Source organism: Coregonus lavaretus (genome assembly GCF_964263955.1).
Source record: "Coregonus lavaretus genome assembly, contig: HAP1_SCAFFOLD_1100, whole genome shotgun sequence".
Lineage (NCBI taxonomy): Eukaryota > Metazoa > Chordata > Actinopteri > Salmoniformes > Salmonidae > Coregonus > Coregonus lavaretus.
In genome coordinates this window covers 7501-23446 of record NW_028161050.1, presented here as the reverse complement: position 1 = coordinate 23446, position 15946 = coordinate 7501, and the positions used below count along the sequence as shown (strand labels likewise).

General features: G+C 41.0%; 1 protein-coding gene across 1 annotated transcript in view; it reads left to right on the top strand.

Moving 5' to 3' along the window:
• Positions 1–15914, top strand: part of LOC311121152 (NACHT, LRR and PYD domains-containing protein 12-like) — a 103026-nt gene extending 87112 nt beyond the window's left edge. Inside the window, 9 exon segments of the mRNA XM_084195673.1 lie at positions 265–337; positions 1768–1908; positions 5795–5916; positions 7829–8002; positions 9915–10092; positions 11103–11269; positions 12275–12500; positions 15326–15667; positions 15669–15914. Of these exon segments, the coding sequence (XP_084051799.1) occupies positions 265–337; positions 1768–1908; positions 5795–5916; positions 7829–8002; positions 9915–10092; positions 11103–11269; positions 12275–12500; positions 15326–15667; positions 15669–15860 (1615 nt within the window). The 3' untranslated portion in view covers positions 15861–15914.
• Positions 15915–15946: the final 32 nt, after the last annotated feature.

Sequence of the window (15946 nt, the reverse complement as noted above, 5' to 3'; positions counted from 1 at the left end):
GCTCTGTAAGTACTCATGTGACTATCCCTCAGACCAAACTTTACTGTATGTAAGAACAACAATATTTTCAATGGCTGACTAAACTTTCTATCAGCTGAAAAGTCTTAAACAAACTGTAATACAAACAGATCAGAAAAGTTGTAGCATTGAGACATCTATACACAGTGTTCACATTATTAGTGCAGGGGTAACAGTGTAAGCAGGAAAAGCTAAATGTAACATTTTAATACAACCTGTCCCTCATGGTATTTACTCTGTTGACAGACTCACTGGCTGTAAACTCACAGACACATCCTGTGAAGTGTTGGCCTCAGCTCTGAAGTCAAACCCCTCACACCTGAGAGAGCTGGATCTGAGTAACACTGCCATGAAGGATTCAGGAGTGAAGCTGCTCTCTGCTGGACTGGGGAATCCCCACTGTAAACTGGAGACTCTGAGGTCAGTATTCCTGTAGTTGGGCAACAAGTGATAACTGTTCACCAGATCCACATGTGTTTACCAGGCACACATAGTCCACACCATATGTGTTTGGACAGTGAAGCTTACAGTTTTACATTTGGTGCTATGCTCCAGCATTTTGGATTTGAAATTGTTTCATATTAGGCGACCGTACAGAATGTCACTTTTTATTTGAGGGTATTCATACATACCTTTTTTACTGTTTAGAAATGAAAGGACTTAATGCATCTAGTTCTCCCATTTGAAAAAGTCATAATTATTTAGACAAATTAATTTAGTCAAAAGTTGATGTGTTTGGTCCCATATTCCTTACCCACAGTGATTACATCAAGCTTGTGATTCTATAAACTTGTTGAATGCATTTGCAGTTTGTTTTGGTTGGGTTTTAGATTATGTTTTTCCCAATAGAAATTGAATGGTGAATAATGTCCTGTCATTTTGGAGTCACTTCACTTGTATTATCAGTAAGAATAGAAGATGTTTCTGAACACTTCTACATTCATGTGGATGCTACCATGATTATGAATAATCATGAATGAATGGTGAATGATGATGAATGAGAAAGTTACAGAGGAACAAGGATCATACCCCCTCTGTTATTGGTAATGGTGAGAGGTTAGCATGTTTTGTTGTAGCCTCTGTAACTTTCTCATTCATAATTGTTCATGATTCATTCATGATTTTTATTAATCATGGCATTATCAGGATTAATTTAGTAGTGTTTAGAAACATGTTATCTACTCAGTTAGACATAAAATTACTCCAGTCATCATCCACCATTCAGTTACTATCGGGCAAAACATAACCCAAAACACAACCAAAACAAAGTGCAAATGCAACCAACGAGTTTGGAACCAAATACTAAACTTTTGACTACTTTAATACACTTGAAGTGAATTGGTCAGAATACGTTTGACTTCTTCAAATAGGGGGACTAGATACATAAAGTGCTTTCATTTCAAATGTTAGCTTATCTGTCAAAATATATATGGTGTGGACTGTATACTCAATACAATCTAAATCTGATACCTCACTGTCTGTCTTTTGACTGATACTGCTTTTTAAAATGTTCTGGTCAGTCTACTCAAATATTTGTACAATACATTTTTCTATCTACAAGCAATAATTTGATAATTTCAAATAATGATACATTAATTTATGAATAGATATGTCAGGTTTCAGGACACTGATATATCTGAATATGTTGAAAAAATATACTGCCACTATTTTCACCACCAAAGAATAGCAGTGTGGTTTTAAAATGATTTGACTCTTTGCAGGCTGTCAGGCTGTCTAGTCACAGAGAAAGGCTGTGCTTCTCTGGTCTCAGCTCTGAGGTCAAACCCCTCACACCTGAGAGAGCTGGATCTGAGTAGCAATGACCTGAAGGATTCAGGAGTGAAGCTGCTCTCTGCTGGACTGGGGAATCCCCACTGTAAACTGGAGACTCTGAGGTCAGTATTCCTGTAGTTGGTCAACAAGTGATAACTGTTCACCAGATCCACATGTGTTTACCAGGCACACATAGTCCACACCATATGTGTTTGGACAGTGAAGCTTACAGTTTTACATTTGGTGCTATGCTCCAGCATTTTGGATTTGAGATAGAATGTTTCATATTAGGTGACAGTATATAATGTCACCTTTTATTTGAGGGTATTTTCATACATATCTGTGTTACTGTTTAGATATGAAAGCACTTTATGTCTCCAGTTCTCCCATTTGAAAAAGTCTTAATAATTTGGACATATTCATATATTGTATTAAAGGAGTCAAAAGTTTAGTATTTGGTCCCATATTCCTTACCTGCAGAGATTACATCAAGCTTGTGATTCTACAAACTTGTTGAATATATTTGCAGTTTGTTTTGGTTCACACACACTGGACACACTCACACACTGGACACACACACACTTGACACACACACACACACACACTTGACACACACGGGACACACACGCACACACATTAGACACACACACACTGGACACTCACACAACCTGGACACACACACACCGGACGCACACACACACTGGACACACACATTGGACACACAAACAACCTGGACACACACACACACACACACTGGACACACACACACGCTGGACACACACACTGTACACACACAAACTGTACACACACACACTGGACACAGGCACACACTGGACACACAAACACACACACTAGGATTAATTTAGTCTAAAGTTTAGTATTTTGTCCCATATTCCTTACCTGCAGTGATTACATCAAGCTTGTGATTCTACAAACTTGTTGAATACATTTGCAGTTTGTTTTGGTTGTGTTTTGGATTATGTTTTTCCCAATAGAAACTGAATGGTGAATAATGTCCTGTCATTTTGGAGTCACTTCACTTGTATTGTCAGTAAGAATAGAATATGTTTCTGAACACTTCTACATTCATGTGGATGCTACCATGATTATGAATAATCACGAATGAATCGTGAATGATGATGAATGAGAAAGTTACAGAGGAAGAAGGATCATACCCCCTCTGTTATTGGTAATGGTGAGAGGTTAGCATGTTTTGTTGTAGCCTCTGTAACTTTCTCATTCATAATTGTTCATGATTCATTCATGATATTTATTAATCATGGCATTATCAGGATTAATTTAGTAGTGTTTAGAAACATGTTATCTACTCACTTAGACAGAAAATTACTCCAGTCATCATCCACCATTCAGTTACTATCGGGCAAAACATAACCCAAAACACAACCAAATCAAACTGCAATTGCAACCAATGAGTTTGGGACCAAATACTAAACTTTTGACTACTTTAATACACTTGAAGTGAATTGGTCAGAATACTTTTGACTTCTTCAAATGGGGGACTAGATACATAAAGTCCTTTCATTTCAAATGTTAGCTTATCTGTCAAACTAGATATGGTGTGGACTGTATACTCATACAATCTAAATATGATACCTCACTGTCTGTCTTTTGACTGATACTGCTTTTTAAAATGTTCTGGTCAGTCTACTCAAATATTTGTACAATACATTTTTCTATCTACAAGCAATAATTTGATAATTTCAAATAATGATACATTCATTCATGAATAGATATGTCAGGTTTCAGGACACTGATATATCTGAATATGTTGAAAAAATATACTGCCACTATTTTCACCACCAAAGAATAGCAGTGTGGTTTTAATAGGATTTGAATCTTTGCAGGCTGTCAGGCTGTCTAGTCACAGAGGAAGGCTGTGATTCTCTGGTCTCAGCTCAAAGTCAAACCCCTCACACCTGAGAGAGCTGGACCTGAGTAACAATGACCTGAAGGATTCAGGAGTGAAGCTGCTCTCTGCTGGACTGGGGGATCCCCACTGTAAACTGGAGACTCTGAGGTCAGTATTCCTGTAGTTGGTCAACAAGTGATAACTGTTCATCAGATCCACATGTGTTTACCAGGCACACATAGTCCACACCATATGTGTTTGGACAGTGAAGCTTACAGTTTTACAGTGGTGTGAAAAAGTGTTTGCCCCCTTTCTGATTTCTTATTTGTTTGCATGTTTGTCACACTTAAATGTTTCAGATCATCAAACAAGTTTAAATATTAGTCAAAGATAATACAAGTAAACACAAAATGCAGTCTTGAAATGAAGGTTGTCATTATTAAGGGAAAACAAAATCCAAACCCACATGGCCCTGTGTGAAAAAGTGATTGCCCCCTACAACCTAATAACTGGTTGGGCCACCCTTAGCAGCAACAACTGCAATCAAACATTTGAATCCCCATGATGTTTTTACAGCGCTGTGGAGGAATTTTGGCCCACTCATCTTTGCAGAATTGTTGTTATTCAGCCACATTGGAGGGTTTTCGAGCATGAACTGCCTTTTTAAGGTCATGCCACAGCATCTCAATATGATTCAGGTCAGGACTTTGACTAGGCCACTCCAAAGTCTTCATTTTGTTTTTCTTCAGCCATTCAGAGGTGAACTTGCTGGTGTGTTTTGGATCATTGTCCTGCTGCAGAATCCAAGATCGCTTCAGCTTGAGGTCTCGAACAGATGGCCGGACATTCTCCTTCAGGATTTTTTGGTAGATAGCAGAATTCATGGTTCCATTTATCACAGCAAGTCTTCCAGGTCCTGAATCAGCAAAACAGGCCCAGACCATCACACTACCACCACCATATTTTACTGTTGGTATGATGTTCTTTTTCTGAAATGCGGTGTTACTTTTACGCCAGATGTAATGGGACACACACCTTCCAAAAAGTTCAACTTTTGTCTCGTCAGTCCACAGAGTATTTTCCCAAAGGTCTTGGGGATCATCAAGATGTTTTCTGGCAAAAACGAGACGAGCCTTAATGGTTTTTTTGCTCAGCAGTGGTTTTCATCTTGGAACTCTGCCATGCAGGCCATTTCTGCCCAGTCTCTTTCTTATGGTGGAGTCATGAACACTGACTTTAACTGAGTAAGTGAGGCCTGCAGCTCTTTGGATGTTGTTGTGGGGTCTTTTGTGATCTCTTGGATGAGTCGTCGCTACGCTCTTGGGGTCATTTTGGTCGGCCGGTCACTCCTGGAAAGGTTCACCACTGTTCCATGTTTTCGCCATTTGTGGATAATGGCTCTCACTGTGGTTCGCTGGAGTCCCAAAGCTTTAGAAATGGCTTTATAACCTTTTCCAGACTGATGGATCTCAATTACTTTCTTTCTCATTTGTTCCTGAATTTCTTTGGATCTCGGCATGATGTCTAGCTTTTGAGGATCTTTTGGTCTACTTCACTTTGTAAGGCAGGTCCTATTTAAGTGATTCCTTGATTGAGAACAGGTGTGGCAGTAATCAGGCTTGGGTGTGGCTAGAGGAATTGAACTCAGGTGTGATGAACCACAGTTGAGTTGTGTTATAACAGGGGGGGCAATCACTTTTTCACACAGGGCCATGTAGGTTTGGATTTTGTTTTCCCTTAATAATAACAACCTTCATTTCAAAACTGCATTTTATCTTTGACTAATATTTAAATTTGTTTGATGATCTGAAACATTTAAGTGTGACAAACATGCAAACAAATAAGAAATCAGGAAGGGGGCAAACACTTTTTCACACCACTGTATTTGTACTTTTATATTTGTCTCTCTACAAGCAAAACTTTGATAATTTGTCATTTCTAATAATGATACATTAATTTATGAATATATATGGCAGGTTTCAGGACAGTGATATATCTGAATATGTAGAAAAAATATACTGCCACTATTTTAACCACCAAAGAATAGCAGTGTGATTTTAATATGATTTGACTCTTTGCAGGCTGTCAGGCTGTCTAGTCACAGAGGAAGGCTGTGCTTCTCTGGTCTCAGCTCTGAAGTCAAACCCCTCACACCTGAGAGAGCTGGACCTGAGTAACAATGACCTGAAGGATTCAGGAGTGAAGCTGCTCTCTGCTGGACTGGGGAATCCCCACTGTAAACTGGAGACTCTGAGGTCAGTATTCCTGTAGTTGGTCAACAAGTGATAACTGTTCACCAGATCCACATGTGTTTACCAGGCACACATAGTCCACACCATATGTGTTTGGACAGTGAAGCTTACAGTTTTACAGTGGTGTGAAAAAGTGTTCGCCCCCTTTCTGATTTCTTATTTGTTTGCATGTTTGTCACACTTAAATGTTTCAGATCATCAAACAAATTTAAAATTAGTCAAAGATAACACAAGTAAACACAAAATGCAGTCTTGAAATGAAGGTTGTTATTATTAAGGAAAAACAAAATCCAAACCCACATGGCCCTGTGTGAAAAAGTGATTGCCCCCTACAACCTAATAACTGGTTGGGCCACCCTTAGCAGCAACAACTGCAATCAAACATTTGAATTCCCATGATGTTTTTACAGCGCTGTGGAGGAATTTTGGCCCACTCATCTTTGCAGAATTGTTGTTATTCAGCCACATTGGAGGGTTTTCGTGCATGAACTGCCTTTTTAAGGTCATGCCACAGCATCTCAATAGGATTCAGGTCAGGACTTTGACTAGGCCACTCCAAAGTCTTCATTTTGTTTTTCTTCAGCCATTCAGAGGTGAACTTGCTGGTGTGTTTTGGATCATTGTCCTGCTGCAGAATCCAAGTTCGCTTCAGCTTGAGGTCTCGAACAGATGGCCGGACATTCTCCTTCAGGATTTTTTGGTAGATAGCAGAATTCATGGTTCCATTTATCACAGCAAGTCTTCCAGGTCCTGAAGCAGCAAAACAGGCCCAGACCATCACACTACCACCACCATATTTTACTGTTGGTATGATGTTCTTTTTCTGAAATGCGATGTTACTTTTACGGCAGATGTAATGGGACACACACCTTCCAAAAAGTTCAACTTTTGTCTCGTCAGTCCACAGAGTATTTTCCCAAAGGTCTTGAGGATCATCAATATGTTTTCTGGCAAAAACGAGACGAGCCTTAATGGTTTTTTTGCTCAGCAGTGGTTTTCGTCTTGGAACTCTGCCATGCAGGCCATTTCTGCCCAGTCTCTTTCTTATGGTGGAGTCATGAACACTGACTTTAACTGAGTAAGTGAGGCCTGCAGCTCTTTGGATGTTGTTGTGGGGTCTTTTGTGACCTCTTGGATGAGTCGTCGCTACGCTCTTGGGGTCATTTTGGTCGGCCGGTCACTCCTGGGAAGGTTCACCACTGTTCCATGTTTTCGCCATTTGTGGATAATGGCTCTCACTGTGGTTCGCTGGAGTCCCAAAGCTTTAGAAATGGCTTTATAACCTTTTCCAGACTGATGGATCTCAATTACTTTCTTTCTCATTTGTTCCTGAATTTCTTTGGATCTCGGCATGATGTCTAGCTTTTGAGGATCTTTTGGTCTACTTCACTTTGTAAGGCAGGTCCTATTTAAGTGATTCCTTGATTGAGAACAGGTGTGGCAGTAATCAGGCTTGGGTGTGGCTAGAGGAATTGAACTCAGGTGTGATGAACCACAGTTGAGTTGTGTTATAACAGGGGGGGCAATCACTTTTTCACACAGGGCCATGTAGGTTTGGATTTTGTTTTCCCTTAATAATAACAACCTTCATTTCAAAACTGCATTTTATCTTTGACTAATATTTAAATTTGTTTGATGATCTGAAACATTTAAGTGTGACAAACATGCAAACAAATAAGAAATCAGGAAGGGGGCAAACACTTTTTCACACCACTGTATTTGTACTTTTATATTTGTCTCTCTACAAGCAAAACTTTGATAATTTGTCATTTCTAATAATGATACATTAATTTATGAATATATATGGCAGGTTTCAGGACAGTGATATATCTGAATATGTAGAAAAAATATACTGCCACTATTTTAACCACCAAAGAATAGCAGTGTGATTTTAATATGATTTGACTCTTTGCAGGCTGTCAGGCTGTCTAGTCACAGAGGAAGGCTGTGCTTCTCTGGTCTCAGCTCTGAAGTCAAACCCCTCACACCTGAGAGAGCTGGACCTGAGTAACAATGACCTGAAGGATTCAGGAGTGAAGCTGCTCTCTGCTGGACTGGGGAATCCCCACTGTAAACTGGAGACTCTGAGGTCAGTATTCCTGTAGTTGGTCAACAAGTGATAACTGTTCACCAGATCCACATGTGTTTACCAGGCACACATAGTCCACACCATATGTGTTTGGACAGTGAAGCTTACAGTTTTACAGTGGTGTGAAAAAGTGTTCGCCCCCTTTCTGATGTCTTATTTGTTTGCATGTTTGTCACACTTAAATGTTTCAGATCATCAAACAAATTTAAAATTAGTCAAAGATAACACAAGTAAACACAAAATGCAGTCTTGAAATGAAGGTTGTTATTATTAAGGAAAAACAAAATCCAAACCCACATGGCCCTGTGTGAAAAAGTGATTGCCCCCTACAACCTAATAACTGGTTGGGCCACCCTTAGCAGCAACAACTGCAATCAAACATTTGAATTCCCATGATGTTTTTACAGCGCTGTGGAGGAATTTTGGCCCACTCATCTTTGCAGAATTGTTGTTATTCAGCCACATTGGAGGGTTTTCGTGCATGAACTGCCTTTTTAAGGTCATGCCACAGCATCTCAATAGGATTCAGGTCAGGACTTTGACTAGGCCACTCCAAAGTCTTCATTTTGTTTTTCTTCAGCCATTCAGAGGTGAACTTGCTGGTGTGTTTTGGATCATTGTCCTGCTGCAGAATCCAAGTTCGCTTCAGCTTGAGGTCTCGAACAGATGGCCGGACATTCTCCTTCAGGATTTTTTGGTAGATAGCAGAATTCATGGTTCCATTTATCACAGCAAGTCTTCCAGGTCCTGAAGCAGCAAAACAGGCCCAGACCATCACACTACCACCACCATATTTTACTGTTGGTATGATGTTCTTTTTCTGAAATGCGATGTTACTTTTACGGCAGATGTAATGGGACACACACCTTCCAAAAAGTTCAACTTTTGTCTCGTCAGTCCACAGAGTATTTTCCCAAAGGTCTTGAGGATCATCAATATGTTTTCTGGCAAAAACGAGACGAGCCTTAATGGTTTTTTTGCTCAGCAGTGGTTTTCGTCTTGGAACTCTGCCATGCAGGCCATTTCTGCCCAGTCTCTTTCTTATGGTGGAGTCATGAACACTGACTTTAACTGAGTAAATGAGGCCTGCAGCTCTTTGGATGTTGTTGTGGGGTCTTTTGTGACCTCTTGGATGAGTCGTCGCTACGCTCTTGGGGTCATTTTGGTCGGCCGGTCACTCCTGGGAAGGTTCACCACTGTTCCATGTTTTCGCCATTTGTGGATAATGGCTCTCACTGTGGTTCGCTGGAGTCCCAAAGCTTTAGAAATGGCTTTATAACCTTTTCCAGACTGATGGATCTCAATTACTTTCTTTCTCATTTGTTCCTGAATTTCTTTGGATCTCGGCATGATGTCTAGCTTTTGAGGATCTTTTGGTCTACTTCACTTTGTCAGGCAGGTCCTAGTTAAGTGATTCCTTGATTGAGAACAGGTGTGGCAGTAATCAGGCCTGGGTGTGGCTAGAGGAATTGAACTCAGGTGTGATGAACCACAGTTGAGTTGTGTTATAACAGGGGGGGCAATCACTTTTTCACACAGGGCCATGTAGGTTTGGATTTTGTTTTCCCTTAATAATAACAACCTTCATTTCAAAACTGCATTTTATCTTTGACTAATATTTAAATTTGTTTGATGATCTGAAACATTTAAGTGTGACAAACATGCAAACAAATAACAAATCAGGAAGGGGGCAAACACTTTTTCACACCACTGTATTTGTACTTTTATATTTGTCTCTCTACAAGCAAAACGTTGATAATTTGTCATTTCTAATAATGATACATTCATTTATGAATAGATATGGCAGGTTTCAGGACACTGATATATCTGAATATGTAGAAAATATATACTGCCACTATTTTCACCACCAAAGAATAGCAGTGTGATTTTAATATGATTTGACTCTTTGCAGGCTGTCAGGCTGTCTAGTCACAGAGGAAGGCTGTGCTTCTCTGGTCTCAGCTCTGAAGTCAAACCCCTCACACCTGAGAGAGCTGGATCTGAGTAACAATGACCTGAAGGATTCAGGAGTGAAGCTGCTCTCTGCTGTCCTGGGGAATCCCCACTGTAAACTGGAGACTCTGAGGTCAGTATTCCTGTAGTTGGTCAACAAGTGATAACTGTTCACCAGATCCACATGTGTTTACCAGGCACACATAGTCCACACCATATGTGTTTGGACAGTGAAGATTACAGTTTTACATTTGGTGCTATGCTCCATCATTTTGGATTTAAGGTAGAATGTTTCATATTAGGCAACAGTACAGAATGTCACCTTTTATTTGATGTTAATGGTGAGAGGTTAGCATGTTTTGTTATAGCCTCTGTAACTTTCTCACTCATTATTATTCATAATTCATTCATGATTTTTCTTAATCATAGCGTCATCAGGATTAATTTAGTCGTGTTTAGAAACATGTTATCTCCTCACTTAGACAGAAAATTACTCCAGTCATCATCCACCATTCAGTTACTATTGGACAAAACATATCCCAAAACACAACCAAAAAAAACTGCAAATGCAACCAACGAGTTTGGGACCAAATACTCAACTTTTGACTACTTTAATACACTATAAGTGAATTAGTTAGAATACTTATGACTTCGTCAAATAGGGGGACTATATACATAAAGTGCTTTCATTTCTAAATGGTGAAACAGATATGTATTAAAATACCCTCAAATAAAAGGTGACATTATATACTGTCACCTCATATGAAACGCTTGATCTCAAATCCAAAATGCTGGAGTATAGAGCCACATTTAAAATGTCATTTTCACTGTCAAAATAGATATGGTGTGGACTGTATACTCAATACAATCTAAATCTGATACCTCACTGTCCGTCTTTTGACTGATACTGCTTTTTAAACTGCTCTGGTCAGTCTACTCAAATATTTGTAATATGCATTTTTCTATCTACAAGTAATACTTTGATAATTTGTCATTTCTAATAATGATACATTAATTTATGAATAGATATGGCAGGTTTCAGGACACTGATATATCTGAATATGTAGAAAATATATACTGCCACTATTTTCACCACCAAAGAATAGCAGTGTGATTTTAATATGATTTGACTCTTTGCAGGCTGTCAGGCTGTCTAGTCACAGAGAAAGGCTGTGCTTCTCTGGTCTCAGCTCTGAAGTCAAACCCCTCACACCTGAGAGAGCTGGATCTGAGTAACAATGACCTGAAGGATTCAGGAGTGAAGCTGCTCTCTGCTGTCCTGGGGAATCCCCACTGTAAACTGGAGACTCTGAGGTCAGTATTCCTGTAGTTGGTCAACAAGTGATAACTGTTCACCAGATCCACATGTGTTTACCAGGCACACATAGTCCACACCATATGTGTTTGGACAGTGAAGACTACAGTTTTACATTTGGTGCTATGCTCCATCATTTTGGATTTCAGATAGAATGTCATATTAGGCAACAGTACAGAATGTCACCTTTTATTTGATGTTAATGGTGAGAGGTTAGTATGTTTTGTTGTAGCCTCTGTAACTTTCTCACTCATTATTATTCATGATTCATTCATGATTTTTCTTAATCATAGCGTCATCAGGATTCAGTTAGTAGTGTTTAGAAACATGTTATCTACTCACTTAGACAGAAAATTACTCCAGTCATCATCCACCATTCAGTTACTATTGGGCAAAACATAACCCAAAACACAACCAAAACAAACTGCAAATGCAACCAACGAGTTTGGGACCAAATACTCAACTTTTGACTACTTTAATACACTATAAGTGAATTAGTTAGAATACTTATGACTTCGTCAAATAGGGGGACTATATACATAAAGTGCTTTCATTTCTAAATGGTGAAACAGATATGTATGAAAATACCCTCAAATAAAAGGTGACATTATATACTGTCACCTTATATGACACATTTGATTTGAAATCCAAAATGCTGGAGTATAGAGCCACATTTAAAATGTCATTTTCACTGTCAAACTAGATATGGTGTGGACTGTATACTCAATACAATCTAAATCTGATACCTCACTGTCTGTCTTTTGACTGATACTGCTTTTTAAACTGCTCTGGTCAGTCTACTCAAATATTTGTAATATGCATTTTTCTATCTACAAGTAATACTTTGATAATTTGTCATTTCTAATAATGATACATTAATTTATGAATAGATATGGCAGGTTTCAGGACACTGATATATCTGAATATGTTGAAAAAATATACTGCCACTATTTTGACCACCAAAGAATAGCAGTGTGGTTTTAATATGATTTGACTCTTTGCAGGCTGTCAGGCTGTCTAGTCACAGAGGAAGGCTGTGCTTCTCTGGTCTCAGCTCTGAAGTCAAACCCCTCACACCTGAGAGAGCTGGACCTGAGCTACAATCACCCAGGAGACTCAGGAGTCAGACTGCTCTCTGCTGGACTGGAGGATCCACACTGCAGACTGGAGAAACTCAAGTATGTAGAGGGTTTATGTCAATGTTCATATCAGACATGTTGGAATTATCAGGCTAGTTAAGACAAACATTCTGACCACCACTTGGACTAAGTTATATAAAGACTGTGTGTGTGTGTGTGCGTGTGTGTCCAGTGTGTGTGTGTGTGTGTGTGTGTGTGTGTGTGTGTGTGTGTGTGTGTGTGTGTGTGTGTGTGTCCAGTGTGTGTGTGTGTCCTGTGTGTGTGTGTCCTGTGTGTGTGTGTGTCCAGTGTGTGTGTGTGTCCTGTGTGTGTGTGTGTGTGTGTGTGTGTGTGTGTGTGTGTGTGTGTGTGTGTGTGTGTCCTGTGTGTATGTGGGTCCAGTGTGTGTGTGTGTCCAGTGTGTGTGTGTGTGTCCAGTGTGTGTGTGTGTCCAGTGTGTGTGTATCCAGTGTGTGTATGTGTGTGTTTCTGTGTGTGTGTGTGTGTCTAGTGTGTGTGTGTGTGTGTGTGTGTGGGGGGGGGGGGGGGGTCCAGTGTGTGTGTGTGTGTGCATGTGTGTGCATGTGTATCAGTACACACACTGGACACACACACACACACTGGACCCACAAACACACACTGGACCCACAAACACACACACACTGGACCCACACACACACTGGACACATACACTGGACACACACAAACACTGGACAAACAAACACACACTGGACAAACACACACACACACACACACACACACACACACACTGGACACACACACACTCACTCACTCAAACTGGATACACACACACACACTGGACACACACACACTGGACAAACACACACACACTGGACACACACACACACTGGACACACACACACTGGACAAACACACACACACTGGACACACACACACACACACTGGACACACACACACACACACACACACACACACACTGGACACACACACTGGACACACACACACACACACACACACTGGACACACTTGACACACACACACACACACACTGGACACACATATACACTGGACACACACAGACACACACACTGTTCACACACTGTACACACACACACACACACACACACACACACACACACACACTGGACACAAACACACTCACACTGGACACACACACACACTGGACACACACTCACACACACTGGACACACACACACACTGGACACACACACACTGGACAAACACACGCACACTGGACACACACACACTGGACACACACACACACACACACTGGACACACACACTGGACACACACACACACACACTGGACACACTTGACACACACACACACACACACTGGACACACATATACACTGGACACACACAGACACACACACTGTTCACACACTGTACACACACACACACACACACACACACACTGGACACACACAGACACACACACACACACACACTCACACTGGACACACACACACACACACACACAATGGACACACACATTCACACAGACACTGGACACACACACACTGGACACACACACACACACACACACACTGGAAACATACGCACAAAGGACACACACACACACACACAAAGGAAACACACACACTGAACACATACACACACTGGACACTCACACACACACACTGGACACACACACACACTGGACACATACACACATACTGGACACACACACACACACATACACTGGACACACACACACACACACACACACACACACACATTGGACACAAACAGAGTGGACAAACACTGGACACACACAGACACACACTTGGACAAAGTTATATGCTGTTATATATATGCTGACAGTGTGTGTGTGTGTGTGTGTGTGTGTGTGTGTGTGTGTGTGTGTGTGTGTGTGTGTGTGTGTGTGTGTGTGTGTGTGTGTGTGTGTGTGTGTGTGTGTGTGTGTGTGTGTGTGTGTGTGTGTGTGTGTGTGTGTGTGTGTGTGTGTGTGTGAGTTCAGGTGTATCCCTCAATGACTGTCTGTTCTTCTGCTTACCGCTACAGTGTGGAACATGGTGGAGAGAACACAATGAAACCTGGTCTGGACTGCTGTGAAGAATATGACTAAGAATAAGTCTTAATTCAAGTGAAGTCAAAGTCAAAGACCACCATCATTACTTACTTGGTCATATTAAATATCAGCTGTAGTTCTACAGAAGCACAAATCAGGGACACCAAAGTTTAGAAAGAGTTGCTTTGACAATGTCTGTGTCTGTGTATGTGTGTGTGTGTGTTTTCATGCTTGCATGCATACAGGTGTGGGTGTGTGTTCAGGATGTGTGTGTTTGTGTGTGTGTGTGTGTGTGTGTTCAGTGTGTGTGTGTGTGTGTGTGTTCAGGATGTGTGTGTGTGTGTGTGTGTGTGTGTGTGTGTGTGTGTGTGTGTGTGTGTGTCCAGTGTGTGTGTGTGTGTGTGTGTATCCAGTGTGTGTTTGTTCAGGATGTGTGTATGTGTGTGTGTGTGTGTGTGTGTGTGTGTCCAGTGTGTGTGTGTGTGTGTTCAGGATGTGTGTGTTTGTGTGTGTGTGTGTTCAGTGTGTGTGTGTGTGTTCAGGATGTATGTGTGTTTGTGTGTGTGTTCAGGATGTGTGTGTGTGTGTGTGTGTGTGTGTGTGTGTGTGTGTGTGTGTGTGTGTGTGTGTGTGTGTGTGTGTGTGTGTGTGTGTGTGTGTGTGTGTGTGTGTGTGTGTGTGTGTGTGTGTGTGTGTGTGTAATTAATGGGAATAAGTGTGTTTTATATTACCATACAGTATAACATATGATCATTGAACTGATCAAGTCTCAAGTTACCTTAACTTCTCCTTTTGATACCTAGAAACATCTACATTAAATGAATTAGTGAAAAGTGAGTTAACATTCTAATGTGAATGATGATGATTTCTAATATTGTGTCTGGTTTCATCCATCAGATGTCTGTGATCTCACACTGGACCTAAACACAGTAAACAGATTCCTCTCTCTGTCTGAGGAGAACAGAAAGGTGACATGGAGGAGAGAGAAACAGCCGTATCCTGATCACCCAGAGAGATTTGAGGACTGGGACCAGGTGCTGTGTAGAGAGGGTCTGACTGGACGCTGTTACTGGGAGGTAGAGTGGAGTGGGAGAGGGGCTGGTATAGGAGTGGCATATAAAGGAATCAACAGGAGAGGAAGGGGTTATGACTGTGGGATTGGATACAATGACAAGTCCTGGATTCTGATCTGCTCTGGCAACAGTTGTGTTGCCTTGCACAATAATAAGTCCACTACCATAGACTACCATAGACGTCCCCTCCTCCAGCTCCCACAGAGTAGGAGTGTATCTGGACTGGCCAGCCGGCACTCTGTCCTTCTACAGAGTCACCTCTGACACACTGACCCACCTGAACACATTCCACTCCACATTCACTGAGCCCCTCTATCCAGGGTTTTGGGTTTATGGTGTTGACTCCTCAGTGTCCCTGTAAATAATAACCATGGTAGCACTGACACACACACACACACACTGGACACACACACACTGGACACACACTAGACACACACACACACACAC